Source organism: Lontra canadensis, unplaced genomic scaffold (assembly GCF_010015895.1).
Source record: "Lontra canadensis isolate GAN:19392208 unplaced genomic scaffold, GSC_riverotter_1.0 scaffold28, whole genome shotgun sequence".
Classification (NCBI taxonomy): domain Eukaryota; kingdom Metazoa; phylum Chordata; class Mammalia; order Carnivora; family Mustelidae; genus Lontra; species Lontra canadensis.
In genome coordinates this window covers 20,327,915-20,345,136 of record NW_022631022.1, presented here as the reverse complement: position 1 = coordinate 20,345,136, position 17,222 = coordinate 20,327,915, and the positions used below count along the sequence as shown (strand labels likewise).

At 37.0% G+C, this 17,222-nt stretch overlaps 1 protein-coding gene across 3 annotated transcripts in view; it reads right to left on the bottom strand.

Moving 5' to 3' along the window:
* The window catches only part of PEAK1 (pseudopodium enriched atypical kinase 1), a 291,481-nt gene that overhangs the window by 19,703 nt on the left and 254,556 nt on the right, over positions 1-17,222 (bottom strand). For all 3 annotated transcript variants that reach the window (XM_032865117.1, XM_032865116.1, XM_032865118.1), the window contains one exon: positions 3,679-4,424. In XM_032865117.1, coding sequence (XP_032721008.1) covers positions 3,679-4,424 — 746 coding nt within the window. The remainder of the gene's footprint in view (positions 1-3,678; positions 4,425-17,222) is intronic.

Sequence of the window (17,222 nt, the reverse complement as noted above, 5' to 3'; positions counted from 1 at the left end):
GAACATTGGCCTGAGGGGCAGACTTCAGGTTTGGCACATATTAAGTGGCCTAGGGACTTGCTCTGAAGGAACAGAGGCTATGGATACCATCTTGGTGCTTTCTCTCTGCTTTGCTCCAGCTCACCAGTTTCACACAAGAGACCCTTGTCTAGAGCCCTAATGTCTGTAACTGCTTCCAAGGGGACACCTCCAGATCTGCTTGTGCTTGCAGGCCCACAGGACTGTATATATTTGCATATTTTTAAAAAGGGATGCCTGAGGGTCTGGCTTCTAGTCAGCCTGAATTTAGGTGCTGAGACTCTCCCCTTTGGGACACTGTTAGGTCTTGGTATATTCTCAACTACTGGGAGCTATTAAAAATATAATAGGCTTCTTGAACAGGCACAAATTTGAGAGATGACAAAGAGCTGAGGCAGGGTTGAATGACAAAGTTCATCTACATGAGACCACTCCTTTATGGCTGAGAGAGGAGGTTGTATCATCTACTGTATGGAAACAGAAACTCAAGGTAAGTGAAAAAACAGAAGGATATGTATCAAATGAAAGAACAAGATAAAATCCCCCAAGGAAAAAGAACCTTAATGAAATGGAGATATGTAATTTACCTGATAAAGAGTTCAAAGTAATGGACAGAAAGAGCTTTACTAAATTAGGGAGAAAAAATGGATGAATACAGAAAGAACTTCAACAGAGAGATGGAAAATATAAGAAAGTACCACACAAAAGCCACAGAACTGAAAAATACAATAACAAAATTAAAAATACACTATAGGAGTTCTGGGGCACCTGGGTGGCTCAGTTGGTTGACTTCGGCTTGGGTCATGATATCAGGGTCCTGGGATTGAGCCCCATGCTGGGCTCCCCAGTTGGCAGGTAGTCCACCTGTCCCTCTCCCTCTCTCTCTGGCCCTCCCCTGTTCATGCTCTCTCTCTCTTTCCCTCCCTCCCTCTCAAATAAATAAAACCTTAAAAAAATACACTATAGGGGTTCAATAGCAGACTAGATGAAGCAAAAAAAAAAAAGGATCACTCAACTCAAAGACGAGGTGGTAGAGTTCTCCAAATCAGAGCATCAGAAACCAACAAAAAAGAAAAAAGTGCAGACAGCTTAAGGGATGTAGAAAACAGTATCAAATGGACATTTGCATCATAGGGCTCCTAGAAAAAGAAACGAGAGAGAAAGGGATAGAAATCTTATTTGAAGAAATAATTGCTGGAAAAAAATTGCTGGAAATCTGGGGAAATAAACAGATCCAGATCCAGGAAGCCCGGAGAGCTCCAAGTAAGAGGAACACTAATGAGACCCACACCAAGACAATTAAAATGTCAAAAGTTAAAGACAAGGAGAAAATATTAAAAACAGCAAGAGAAAAACAACTTGTTATATACAAGGAAACCCCCCATTAGACTCTCAGTAGATTTTTTAGTGGAAACTTTACGAGCTAGAAGGGAGTGGTACTGTATATTCAAAGTACTAAAAAAACAAAATAAACCCCACATACACAAATAAACCCACAAAAACCACTACTAAACTGGCTTTACAAGTAACAAGAACACATATTAAAGAAAAATTATCACTGGAAAGGTAACCATATAGTAAAGTTAGTGGATCAATCACTTATAAAGCTAGTGTAAAGACTGAAAGACAAATAGTAAAAATAACTATGATTACAACAATAAGGGATACACAAAATAAAAAGATGTAAACTGTGACATCAAAAAATATAAAATAAAAAGGAAACCATAAAATGTGTGGATGGAAGAGTAATGATTTTGAGCTTTACAATGGAATGAAACTTAAGTTGTAACAAACTTAAAATAGACTTTTATAGATGTAAGTTGTTATATGTAAATTCATGGTAACCATAAAGGAAAAAACACAAAAGATAAAAGAATATAAGCATTCCACTAAAGAAACCACAAAGGGGGGTGCCTGGGTGGCTCAGTGGGTTGAGCCTCTGCCTTCGGCTCAGGTCATGGTCTCAGGGTCCTGGGATCGAGCCCCGCATCGGGCTCTCTGCTCATCAGGGAGCCGGCTTCCCCCTCTCTCTCTGCCTGCCTCTCTGCCTACTTGTGATCTCTCTCTGTCAAATAAATAAAAAAAATCTTAAAAAAAAATAAGAAAGAAAGAAACCACAAAGGAAGAGATCAAGAGAAGAAAGGAGAAGACCTACTAAAACAGCCCCAAAACAATAAACAAAATGGCAATAAGCACAACCTATCAATAATTATTTCAAATGTTAATGCATAAATTCTCCAATCCAAAGACACACAGTGGATGAATGGATAAAAAAATATGACCCATCTATATGCTGTCTAAAAAGGACTCACTTTCAATATATGGACACATACAGACTCAAAGTGAAGGACGAAAAAAGATATTCCATACAAATGGAAACCAAAAGAAAGCTAGAGTAGTTTTATCAGACAAAATAGACTTTAAAACAAACACTGCATTAAGAGACAAAGAAGGTACATAATGATAAAAGGATCAGTCCAGCAAGATGCTATAACATTTGTTAATATTTATGCACCCAACATAGGAGATCTAAATATACAAAGCAAACACTAACAGACCTAAAGGATGAAATTGATAGCAATACAATAATAGTAGGAGACTTACATCAATGGATCAATCATCCAGACAAAAAAATCAACAAAGACACATCAGTCTTAAATGACACAGTAGACCAGATGGGCTTACCAAATACATACAGAACATTCCATTCAAAAGCAAAGGAATACACATTTTTCTGAAGTGCACATGGGACATTTTCTAAGAGAGATCATATGATAGGCCACAAAACAAGACTTAATAAATTTAAGAGGACTGAAATTTTATCAAGCATCTTTTCTGATCACAGTGCTATGAAACTAGAAATTAAATATACAAGGAAAACTGGGAAATTCATAAATTTGTGGAGATTAAACTACATGCTCCTGAAAAACCAATGGGTCGAAGAAGAAATCAAGAGAAATAAAAAAATACCTTGAGACAAAAGAAATTGGAAATGTAACAAAGCCCATGCTTTATTTATTACATTCATGAAAATTATGCATTATTTACAGTGAATGTAATTGGACAAGAATTCTTGATGTTAAGAGTTTTAGCTTTCTTGAAGAAGTAATTTGTCTGGAATGAGTAATATATAGTTAAGAAATTAATATGTTACAAAATGGATAAGATGCAGGCTATGGAATCAGAGAGATTTGTGTTTAAATCCCATCTCTCCTAATTGCTAGGTGTGTGACCCTAAACAAATCAGCTCACCTGTCTGAGCTTTAGTTTCCTCATCTGTCAAATAGGTAAAAAGATCTTAATCTCATAAAATTGATATAAAGATCAAATTATGTAACACCAATAATGTTCCTGGCACATCAACGAATACTGGTTATTTTTCTCTATAAAAATGTTTCTTCAAGAAGCAGAAGAGTCCTAAAATAGGGGCAGACAAGGGTCTCTTATTTGTTAGAGAATAAAGACAGAAACAGAGTGGAAGGCATGTATTTGCACAAGTAGCCTCTGAAAACAGTCACAGCTTACTATAATATCTGGTGTAAAGTAGATAGATGATCAGTAACTTTTTGCTGAATGGAGGAATGCAGGAAAGAAGAACAGACCCATCCCAATAACAGTGTGCTGGGTAAGATTAAAATCAGATTTATAATATTTTCTTACCTTGACTGCATAGTTATTAAGTGGATCTTTTGCATATGAAGCTGTATAGTAAACTGCATCACCTGCCTCACAGCATGGCTTGTCGCTGGTTAGCCTGAAGTCTGACCAGCTGTCCACCCCAAAACGGAGCTGGTCTTTCTGTCCAGCCATGAAGAGGTCTTCACATTTTATAGCCAGTTTCTTCAAGGCATCTGTATGAAGGCTTCGGATTTTACCCACAACTTCTTCCCGATTCTCAAGTCCTCGATAAAGTGCTTGTCTCTGTGGCTTCTGCATGCTTCGTCCCTGTCTGCAAGAGGGACCACGCCGGCTAGACAGGGACTCCATGCTGTTGGAAAATCTATCCTTAATACTGAGAGTGGTTAAGCTGGAGATACTGTTTGCTGCTGAGGGGACAGGTCTCTCCTTGTGCAAAGGTCTTTCCAAGGAGTCATAAGACTCAATGTCCAGTCCCTTGAGTTCGTAACTGATGGAAGAGCCAGCACTACTGGCATCCCAGTTGGGGTCAATGTCATAGGTGGGATTAGCCATTACACAAAGACTCGTTTCCATGGATTTTTGGAGGTCTTTGGGGATTGGCTCTGTATTGGCTCTTATGATCATTTTCTTTGGCAGTGGGGGTGGCATAGGTTGGGAAGCGCTAGGTGCTTCTTGGTCTGTTTTCTCACTGAAGACAATGCCATCATCCAAAGTTCCCTTAGGCTGCCGTGGATGCTTGGGTGGTATCATGGCTGCTCTAGATTGCCCTGTATTGTTTTAAAAGAAAGAAAGAAAAACAATAGTTAAGTTTTTATTCTTGTTACATAATTGAAACTCAAGGATAAACAAGTGATATAGTCATGAGAGTATAAGAAGTCAATGCCTTAATTAAAAATGGTTGAAGAAAATCAACCAAAGACTTGGTTGGTGGGAGCAAAAAAAAAAAAAAAAAATGTGAACAATGTCTCATCATTTCCATGCCAGAGAAGAGGGTAATGGGCTTTGTTTAAAAAAAAAAAAAAAAAAAAAAGAATTGAGATTCTCTACTCCTGCCTCCAAGGGTGCTGAATATGAAAGAGTGACAAACACTCAAATAATTTCATTGTGGCAGAGTAGAGATGAAAGCATTTGTGGATTAAGAAAAATACTTGGAAGCATTTTAAGAAACAATTGAAACTAGCAATGGGACCACTAGACTGATGCTCAGAAGATACCATTCTGCTTTTTGAACTTTGTTCCAAAGTTGCACTGTATTGTATTTAGCACCTGTCATTTTCAATCCAACACATATGAATATGATTTCATAAACCATGTTATTTTATTTCACCACAGAGATGGATTCTAGCATTGGTCTTAAACTGGTTTATGTATAAATTCTTGCGATTGGGATAAGGAGAACAATATATATGAACAGTCAACAGCTGTTCCAAACATCCTTCACAAACTCTTACCATTCTGTTTTATTTTGGGGGGTATATAAACTGTGATTTGAGCAATACTACTTTTGAACATCTCTTACAAGCCCTAGTTATAGGACTAATTACTCTGCTTCCTTTCTAGCACTTGCACTTATAAGAAAATAAAATGCAGATGTGTGAAAATGAACACACAACAATCCAAAATCCTTGGGATGCAGCAAAAGCAGTTCTAAGAGGGAAATATAGAGAATAAATGTCTACCTCAAGAAACAAGAAATAGCTTGAATTAAAAAAAAAAAACAACAACAACAACCTAGCCTGACACCTAAAGGGACTAGAAAAAGAAGAACAAACAAAACCCAAGGGGTAGAAGGAAGGAAATAATAAAGATCAGAGCAGAAATAAATGGCATAGAGACTAAAAAACAAAGGAAAAAAAATGAGACCAAGAGGTGGTTCTTTGAAAAGATAAAGAAAACTGATAAACCCTCAGCTAGACTCATTATGGAAAAAAAAAAAAGAACACAAATAAAATCAGAAACAAAAGAGAAGTAACACTGTCACGACAGAAATACAAAGGAATATAAGAGAATACTACAAAAAGTTATATGCCAACAAATTAAACAGCCTAGAAGAAATGAATAAATTCCTAGAAACATATGATTTTTCAAAACTGAATCAGGAAGAAATAAAAATCTGAACAGATCAACTACAAAAAATGAAATTGAATAGGTAATAAAAAAAAAAATCCCAACAAACAAAGTCCAGGATTAGATGGGTTCACGGGTGAATTCTATCAAACATTTAAAGAAGCGATAATACCTATTCTTCTCAAACTAGTCTAAAAAATAGAAAAAGCAGGAAAGCTTCCAAATACATGATAATACAAATAAACACGAGGCCAGTATCACCCTGATACCAACAGCAGACAAGGACACCATGAAAAAAAAAGAGAACTACAGGCCAATATCCCTGATAAACATAGATGCAAAAATCCCCAACAAAATATTAGCAAACTGAATTGAACAATAAAAGATTATTCACCATGATCAAGTGAGACTTATGCTGGGGATACAAGGATGGTTCACTATTCACAAATCAATCACAAACACCACATCAACAAAACAAAGGATAAAAATCATATGCTTTATGTTAATAGATGCAGAAAAAGCATCTACCAAAACTCAACATTCATTCATGATAAAAACACTTGTCAAAGTTGGGTTAGAGGAAACATACTTCAACATAATAAAGGCCATATATAAAAAAGCTGTAGGTAACAACATTCACAGTGGTGAAAAATTAAGAGCCTTTCCTCTAAGATCAGGGACAAGATAAGGATGTCCACTCTCACCGCCTTTACTCAACATAGTAATGGAAATCCTAGCCACAGTAATCAGACAAGAAAAAGAAATGAGTCATCCATATTAGTAAAAAGTTAAATTGTCACCATTTGCAGACAACATGATACCATACATAGAAAACCTTAAAGACTTCACTAAAATACAACTACAAGTAATAAATGAATTCAGGAAAGTTGCATGATACAAAATTAATACCCAGAATCTGGTAGTGCTTCTGTATACTAGTAATAAGGTAGCAGAAAAGGAAATTAAGAAAATAGTCCCATTTATAATTGAACAAAAAACTTAGGAATAAAGTTAACCAAAAAGGTGAAAGACTTGTATTCTGAAAACTACAGACACTGATGAAAGAAAATGGAAAGATATTCCACGCTCATGGACTGAAAGAATTGATATTGTTAAAATGTCTATATTACCCAAAAGGATCTACAGATTCAATACAATCCCTATTAAAATATCAACACTATTTTTCACAGAACTAGAATAAATAATACCAAAATTTGTATGGAACCACAGAAAACACCAAATAGCTAAAGAAATCTTGAGAAAGAAAAACAAAGTTGGAGGTACCACAATTTCAGGTTTCAAATTATACTGAAAAGCTGTGGTAATCAAAACAGTATAGTATTGACACAAAAAGAGACACACAGATCAGCAGAACAGAATAGAGAACCCAGAAACAAACCCACAATTATATGATTAATTAATCTATGACATAAGAGGCAAAAATATACAATGGGGAAAAGATAGTCTCTTCAGTAAATGGTGCTGGGAAAACTGGACAGCTGTCTGTAAAAGAATGAAACTGAACCACCTTTTAACACCATACATAAAAATAAACTCAAAATGAATTAAAGACCTAGATGTGAGACCTGAAACCACAGAAATCCTAGAAGAGAAAACAGGCAGTAATTTCTTTGACATCAGCTATAGTAATTTTTTTCTAGATACGTCTCCTAAGGCAACAAAAGCAAAAACAATATACTGGGACTACATCAAAATTAAAAAAAAAAAAATCTTTTGCACAGCAAAGGAAACCATCAACTGAACAAAAAGGCCACCTACCAAATGGGAGAAGATATTTGCAAACGATATATCTTCTAAGGGATTAATATCCAAAATATATAAAGAACTTATCCAACTCAACAACAAAAAAAAAACCAAACAATTTAACTAAAAAATGGGCAGAGTACCTGAATAGATAAAGAAAACATACAGATAGCCAACAGACACGTGAAAAGATGCTCAACATCACTAATCATCAAGGCAATGCAAATCAAAACCCCAATGAGGTATTACCTTACACCTGTTAGAATGGATAAAACAAAAAAGACAAGAAATGACAAAGTGTTCCTGAGGATGTAGGCAAAATGGAACCCTCATGCACTGTTGGTGGGAATGTAAATTGGTATAGCCACTGTGGGAACCAGAATGGAGGCTCCTCAAAAAAATTAAAAATAGAAATACCATATGATCTAATAATTCCACTTGGGTATTTAACCGAAGAAAACTAAACATAAAAAAGGATAAGGTTTTGCCATTTGAGATAGCAGGAATGGACACAAAAGGTATTAGGCTAAGTGAAATAAGACTGAAAAAGACAAATAACATATAATTTCATTCATTAGTGGAATCTATTCCTCCCCGAACAAACAAAAAACCCAAATGAATAAGCAAACAAAAGGCAGAATGAGACCTATACATATAGAGAACAAATGGATGGATGCCAGTGGGGAGAGAGGTAGGGGTCTCGGCAAAGTGGGTGAAGGGGAGTGGGAGATAAGTGGGAATAAGTCGAGGAACAAAGGCATGGCAAAACGAATATAACCAATGCTCTTAAAACAGTGATGTATGGTGACAGATGGTAGTTACACGTGTGGTAATGTATAAACAAATACACCTGTGAAAAATGACATCTTTTCAGCTTATTGTAGAATGGGGAGAGACATTAGTTTTTTAAAGGCAGAGAAATATGCGATGGAACTTTTATAAAAGTTATATATTAGTAAAGTTATTAAAATGAGGCCTACTGAGAAAGAGTATAATGCTCTGTTATGGGATGAATTATGTCCTCTCTCCCAAAACGTTGAAGTCACAACCCCTGGTGCCTGTGAATATAACCTTATTTAGAAATAGAGTCTTTGCAGAGGTAATCAAGTTAAGATGAGGTCATTAGGGTGTATCTTAATCTAGTATGACTGGTGTTCTTATAAAAAGAGGAAATGTCATATAAAAAGAGACAAAAGGGAAAACACCATGTGGTGAAGAGGCAGAGAATGCAATAATGCAGCTGCAAGCCAAGGATGTCAGGGATTGAGGGCCACCCCCAGATGCTAGCGAGAGGTGAGGAAGGATTCAATCCAGAGCCTCAGAGAAAGCATGGCCTTATTAACACCTTGATTTCAGACTCCTACCTCCAAAACTGTTGAGGGAATAAATTTCTCTTGTTTTAAGGCACCCAGGTTATGGTACTTCATTACAGTAGCCCTAGGAAACTAATGCATGGGCCGACTGATGGTCAGGTAGAATAGAAGGCACCAGATGGTTCCGAGGCTGATATTAAATAAAGATGGTGGTTTATTAAAATCATGTAGCAATGCCTAGGATGGGCACCAATATAAACTATGATTGCACTAACAACATATTCCATTTCCTATTCATGCCACTCTCTCCAAGAACACCTAGAAATGAGGAGAGAACTATGACAATACATACAGCAAACCTAAGGACCACCTTTCTCCACCAATGGCATTTGGTAAATAAATACTTTTTACAAGGAAGAGAGCTATAATACATATAAACAAAAAAATGTGTGTGTGTGTGTGTAGCATAAGAATTAGAGAGACAAAGAATATGAGAATGCTAAGAGGGCCAGGACTTTGCTTGATACATCATTGTGTCCTCTATGTCAAGACAGGGCCTGGATATAAAAGATGCTCAATCAGTGTTTCTTAGGGTGCCCGGGTGGCTCAGTCAGTTAAGCATCCAACTCTTGATTTCGGCTCAGGTCATGATCTAGGGGTCCTGGGATTGAGCCTTGCCTCAGGCTCCATGCTCACAGGGAGTCTGCTTGAGATACTCTCTCTCTCCCTCTGCCCCTTCCCCCACTGGTGCATGTACTCTCTCTCTTAAATAAATAAATAGATCTTTAGAAAATTAGTAAATGTTTCTTGAATGACTAAAAGTATAAATTAGAGCTGGAAGAGAATAAATTGTAAAATTATAGAGGTACCTATAACAAGAAAAGATACTGAATTAGTAATTTAAAATAGTCCCACAAAGAAAGGTCCAAGGCACCTGGTGTACTGATGAACTCTACCAATGTATAAAGAAGAACTAATATCAACCCTGCACAAACTCTTCCAAAAATAGAAGGTGAGGGAACCCTTCCCAGTTTGAAATCTATGAAACCATTATTACCTACATGCCAAAATCAGACAAAGGCATCACAAGAAAACTAGAGACCAATATCCCTTATGAATACAGACACAAATATCTTTTAAAAATACTAGCAAACTGAATCTAGCAACATATAAAAAGGATTATACACCATGACAAAGTTGGATTTGTCCCAGGAATGCATGGTTGGCTTTAACATCTGAAAATCAGTCAATGGAACACACCATGCAATCAGAATAAAAGGGGACAAAACCTCACATGATCATTTTAACAGATGTAGAAAAAGCATTTGAGAAAATTCAACACCTTTTCAAGATAAAATACTGAACACACTGGGGAAAGGAGAGAACATCCTCAACTTGATAAAGGGCACCTATGAAAGCCCCAAAGTGAACATCATCCTTATTGGTAAAAAACCCCATTATTTCCCCAGTAAGATCAAGAATAAGGAAAGGATTTCCATTCCTGTACTTCTATTTTACATTTCACTGGAGGATCTGGACAGGGCAATTAGAAAAGAAAACAAAAACAAAAACAGAAACATCCAGATTGGAAAAGAAGTAAAACCATCTCTAACCAAAGATAACATAATCTTGTATATGGGAAAGCCTGAGGAATCCACAAAAATTTATTACAGCAAATATACTGGTTCAGCAAGATTGCAAGATCTAAGCTCTATATAAAACAACTGTATTTCTACACACTAGCAATGAAAAATCAAAAAATTATTATTAAAAAACAATTCCATTTATAATATCGTCAAAAACAATATAGTTTTTAGGAATAAATTTAACAAAAGAAGGGCAAGACTTATACACTGGAAACTATCCGACAATGTTGAAAGAAATTAAAGACCTAAATAAATGTAAAGACATCTTATGTTCACAGATTAGAGACTTAATATGCTAAGACGGAAACAATTCCAAAATTGTTCTGAAGATTTAATGTAATCCCTATCAAAATCCCAGCTGGCTTTCTTGCAGGAATTGACAAGAGAACCCTAAAATTCATATGGAAATACAATGAATCTAAAGTAACCAAAAAATATCTTGAAAAAGAAGAACAAAGTGGGAGAACTCATATTTCCCAATTTCGAAACTTACTTCAAAACTATAGGAATCAAGATTGTATGTATTGTGTGTTGGGGGGATGGGTGAAAGGGATTAAGAGGTACAAACTTTCAGTTATAAAATAAAGTCACAGAGATGAAAAGTACAGCATAGGAATATAGTCAATAATACTGTAATAACCTTATGATGACAGATGGTAACTACACTTATCTTGGTAAGCATTTTGTAATGTCTATAAATGTTGAATCACTATGTTGTATACCTAAAACTAATAGTTGTACATCAATCATACTTCAATTAAAAATAAAAGATTGTGTGTACTAAGAATAGAAATATAGATGAATGGACTAGAATTGAGAGTTATAAAAATAAACCTGTATATTTATGGTCAATCAACTTCCAACAAGGGTGCCAAGAAAATTCAACAGGGAAGTAGTAGTTTTTCCAACAAATGGTGCTGGGACAACCAGATAATCCATATACAAAAGAATGAAACTGAACTCCTACCTTATAGTTTATATAAGAAGTAACTAAAATATAGCAAAGATCTCAACATAAGAACTAAAATCATAAAACTCTTAGAAGAAAACATAGGAATCAGTATTTTCAACCTTGGATTAGGCAATGATTTTGTAGATAATGATACCAAAAAGCACAAGCAAAAAAATAAAAAATAAATTGAAATTCATAAAAATTAAAAACTTTGTGCTTCAAAGTACAACTTTAAGAAAGTGAAAAGACAACCCACAGAATGGGAGAAAATATGTGCAAGTCTTATATTTGATAAGAGACTTATATCCAGAATTTATAAGTAACTTACAATAAAAAGATAAATAATCCATTGTAAGTGGGCAAAGGATTTGCATAGACATTTCTCCAAAGAAGATACACCAATGGCCAATAAGCACATGGAAAGACGCTCAACATCACTACCCATTAGGTAAATGCAAACCCAAACCACAAGACACCACTTCACCTCCGCTAAGCTAGCTATCGTCGAAAAGATGGACAAGTGTTGGTGAGGATATGGAGAAATTCAAACCCTCACACGTTGCTGTTAGGAATCTAAAATGGTACAGTCACCTTGGAAAACAGTTTGGCAGTTACTCAAAAAGTCAAACATAAAGTTTACTACATGATCCAGCATTTCCAGTCCTACATACATATCCAAGAGAAATGAAAACATATGTCCACTTGTACACAAATGTTCTCAGCAACATTCCTAACAGCTAAAAAGGAGAAACAATCCATATGTCCATCAACTGATAAATGGATAAATGAATATTATTCAGCCATAAAAGGAAATGAAGGACTGATACATGCTACCTCCTGTATGAACCTTGAAAATATTATTCTAAATGAGAGAAGCCAGTCACAAAGGTCACATATCGTATGACCCCACTTACATGAAGTATCCAGAAATATGTAAATCCCTAGAAAGAGAAAGTAGATTAGTGGTTGCTGGAGGATGGGGAGAATGGAGATGGAGAGTGACTGCTGTTTAGGGTGATAAACATGTTCTGGAATTAGATACTAGTGATGATTGTAAAATTCTGTGAATATACTAAAGCTCATGGAATTGTACCCTCTGAATCTTACGGTATGTAAATTATATCTCAACAAAGAAAATCAACAATCCATTCTTAGAAACAACTGTAAACTCTCAGTTTCTAGTCACATCTTTCCATTCCTCTGTGTCCTTCCCATCACCAAGGATGGAGGGGCTCGGTATTACTCGCACTCTTCCTGTGATGACGTGGCTTCCTTCCCGAAGCTGCCCCAGCCCTGTTTTGCCTCAGCTAATGTGAGAAGTCAGAACCATAGTTTATTTACAACATGACAGAAATAGGCTTTATAACAAACCTTTATTTTCTACTTGCTGATCCAAACCTTTCAGAGACGAAGTGTGATGGAGAAGGTTAGAAGCAGTGAGCTGTGCCAGCACCTTATCATCTTTGCTTTACTACTGTGACAGTTGCCTGTTATCACTGTCTCCAGCTTTGCCTCCCACACCACATGGTCATTACAGAGATTTTTTCTTTTTTTTTAAACACCAGAACTGATCAAGGCAGTCCTCCACTTAAACAATATGTCCTTGAGAATTTGGACTTGATCCCGAGGACAGAATTTTCTTGGCTGGAGCACAGAAAGCAAGCCTTTCATGACCCCGCCCTGGCTGTACCTATTTTTCTTATAGCATTTCATCTTGCCTCTGAAGTCAGGGCTTCCATCCTGTCGGCAGTGTCTTTAGCACTCTTTGCTTTTTCACGTTCTCTCTCTCTCTGCTCAGGCTAACCCTCTTCCAGGAATGGTTTCCCCAAGACTGACCTCTTTTTCCTCGGGACCTCATATATGTATGTTGTGAACATTTCTCTCCACATTTCTCTCCAACTACTGACAACCCTTGATCTGTGTCCCTGTCGAGATTCCCTACGACTGTGGCTCATTTGTATATTCAGGATCAAGCAAAGAGTTTTGCTTAAGGGAATGGAAGGAGAGAAGGAAAAAAGGAAGGAAGCTGTTAATGTATAAATGAAAAAGCTAGAAACACGGGCTTATTCTTGGCCTTTCCAATGTGGTCCCTAGAAGAAGCTTTATGGATGTCATTTTCCACCCACTCTTCCAAATTAGAACAAACAAAAATAATCACGGACATGGAAAAGGAACAGATTCCCAAAGTGCTTGTTTAAAAAAATTACCTCAGAACTGGCAAGTGAGACAAAGTCTATCACTGTCCGCAGCTGCTTAGTGCCTATCAGAGGAGGTAGAAGAGGGCTGATCACGCCACTTTCTTCCACTTATAGAATAAAGTCCAAACTCCTCAGCAAGCTGGTCAAGGCTCTCCGTCTTATCTACCACCATTTCTCATCAACATCCCCACACAAACACTTAGCTTCCTGTTCTTTTCATATGCTCCATATTTTTATTTCTACCTCTCTGCTCTAGTGAAGGTGTTGTGTTTCATAAGCCCAGCTCAGTTGGCCCTTCTCCACAGAAGCCTCCCTAATCCCCATAACCAAACTGGGAACCATCACTTCTTCCTCTGTGCTCTCTTAGTGCTTTTGTTCTATTACAGCATTTTCAGCCTTTTATAACATGCATATGTATTTTTTTTATACTTCCTCCGTACCTGGCACCGTGTGAGACACGCAGCCATTGTGCAGTAAGCGGCTGCCAGACTGAAGGACACAGAGTCAGAAGAGTTGCTCATCATTCCAAAATGAAAATGGACAGCCAAGGCAGCAAGGAAAGACAGAGAATTAATAGTGGCTTCTTTTCCCAAATGGTGGGATATGATCTCCTGGGAGCTATGGAGATTTCCACACGGGAATCAGAAACATTGGCGTGTTAAGATGAAACCATGAGCATTGCACAGCCCATGCAAATAGGTCACGCCATTCTCCCACGTTTAAAAGTGTTTTGTGTTTTTATTTCTTTCCTCAAGAAAGACAAGTTCTCCTAACTGAATTCCAATCATCAGGGTCAATGTTTTAAAAGCTTGGTATCTTGGCTGTTTTTATTTTAAACTTTGAATCCTGTACATTCCTCTCAAGCCTCTGGGACCAGACACTAAGCTCAGCTTTCAGCAGTCCTGATATAACATCACATACTCTACATTTTTGTGGCATACCAGCTCTCTAAACAGAAAAAAAAAAATAGATTGTGTTCTAAATTTTGCCTTGCTATAGACTAAAAAAGTTCTTTTGGACAAATATGTCTAAACCACATTCAAATCTTACTTTTTCCTCTTCTTGAGCTTCCTTACTCTATCTCTTTACTCTCTCCCCACCTAAAAATGTCCTCAGAGTAACAGAAAACCCCTGTGTCATGTTCTAAAAGCAAATGATGAAAGATGGATTAAAAAGGACTAATTTAATGACACTTTGAAGAAGCCAAAGGTGGTTTAAAACTCCTCAGGAAGGAAAATGATTGATATAGGCCTATTAAGACTTACAAGACTGCTATGGTAAGTAGAAAGGACATAAGAAAAATATTATTTCTAAATATCTGCATTTTATTTATTTATTTATTTCAGTGGGCGGGGGGTAGAGAGAGCTAGCACAAGCAGGAGGGGCAGAGGGAGAGGGAGAGAGAGTCTCCAGCAGACTCCCTGCTGAATGCAGAGCTGGACACAGGGCTTGATCCCAGGACCCTGAGATTGTGACCTGAATTGAAATCAAGTGTTGGATGCTTAATTGACTGAGCCATGTAGGCACCCCAAGATCAACATTTTAAAGATAATCACATACTGAAAAACTCAAAATAATAACTCTCTTGTTACAGAGATCTGCTAAAAGGCACTACCTTTGAAGACACGCTAGGGACAAACCATAGCAAATGTTTGTTTAAGCCCTGACAACCATTATAATCTTGGGGTGCTAGGGATTAAGGGCACTTAATGATGACACATTTGGACAGGAGCAGTATGCGAATGAGCATAATTAACTCTTCATTCCCATAAGATAGGAATGTCATGGGCTCCTACTTGGTCTCTCTGCTTCCAATTGTTCCCAGAACTATCTTTTAAAAATCCTGATATGTCTTTTTATTAAAAAATCTTCAGTAGCTCTCTATTTCCTATAGGTATATCTTTTACATATATCACTGTGATGTATATATACCATTTATGATCTAGCCTCATCTCCCTAGCTTTAGGCTTTATACATACTCTTCCCTCTACCTGGGATGTTCTCCCTTGTTTGCCAATCTGACAAACAACCACCCTTCTTTCAAACTCCGCTCAAAATTGAACTGACCCTCTCCCACACACTTCGGGGCAGAGGCTTTCATTAAACCTTGAAATATCTGCATCATAGCAATTAGCACACAGGCTCCTAAGAGTCCAGCCCATGTCTGCTTTTCCCAAAGGCCAAGAGTCCTTGGAGATAGCACTGTTTTTTCCAGTGCCAGGAGATAGTTGGTGTTCGACAGATGTTTACTGAATGAACGTATTAAAGCCCAAATAAATGAGACATATTTTTTTCCTTAAATTGTAATTTCACCCCTAATTTTTTTTTCCAGGGCTCATGATAAGTAATGTAGATGAGAACAGGACAAGAGAGACCAAAGGAAGAGATGTTCATCTCCAAACTGGGAAATATGCACGGTGGTTTATAAATATAGATGTCACATACCACCGTGCACCCGCCTTGTCAAGTGACTGGGCCATCACTGGCTAAACCTAGCACTCACTGTATCATCTCATTGCAGCAGGCCTCAGCAGCTTAGGAAGAAGGGTCCCACCACAGTCAATTGGAAGCACCAACTGGCAAACCCCAGGGGACATCAACTTCATGCCAAATGATAAAATGAAGCTGACCTCCAAAGACCACTTTGGGCATACCCTCAAATAAAGAGATACACTGACCACTTTAAAGAATGTCAGTGGTGTAGCAGCTGACAGACTCAATTTTTATAGAATGTAATTTGAAAACCTCTCCAAGAACAGAGATTATTTATTTGGGGGTGAGTTATCTATATAATTTGAATATTGTACTCCCCCAACTAATTCTAGTATATGGGAAACTATTTTTAAATGAAATGTAGCTAAGTTAAAAGGTAGGGACACAGTATATGATTCCTTTTCAAATAGTAGTAATTATATTTTTAGAAAGTACAACAAATGCTCAAATGTTCAAAGCGGTCAATCTCAGGTTTTGGTTTTTGTGTTTTTTTTTTAAAGATTCAGATAATTAAAAATGTGCAATTCTTTAATCTTTGGTTCAAATCATTAACTTTGGATTGTGTAGAATAATATCTGGCCCATAGAAGTTCCTCAATAGTTATTTGTTGAGTAAATGAACTAATGGCAATATATCCTTCAGAATGATTTTTTTTAAAGCTTCTGTTTATGATTTCATTATTCTACACTTAACAACATTAAGGCCAGCAAAGTAATGACACTCTTTTAAGTACACTCACTGCTTAGCATTTTTTTTTTAAAGATTTTATTCTAAGTAACTTCCACACCCAACATGGGGTTCAAATTCACAATCCCGAGATCAAGAATCGCATACTCTACTGAATGAGTCAGCCAGGTGCCCCTCACCCCTTAACATTTTACACTGATGATCAATACACTGCCAAAGGAAGTTCTGGAGACAGAGGATTTTCAGATGTTTTCTTTCAGTGTTTTAAGGGTTCAGCCTTAAGGAGATGCCCTAGATAAGTAAGATAAGAAATGTGGAGCGGTGCCTGGCTGGCTGGCTCAGTCAGCAGAGTGTGCAACTCTTGATATTGAGGTGGTAAGTTCTAGCCCCATGTTGGATGTGGAGATTACTTAAAAAACAAAAAATGTAATCTTGGGGGCCCTGG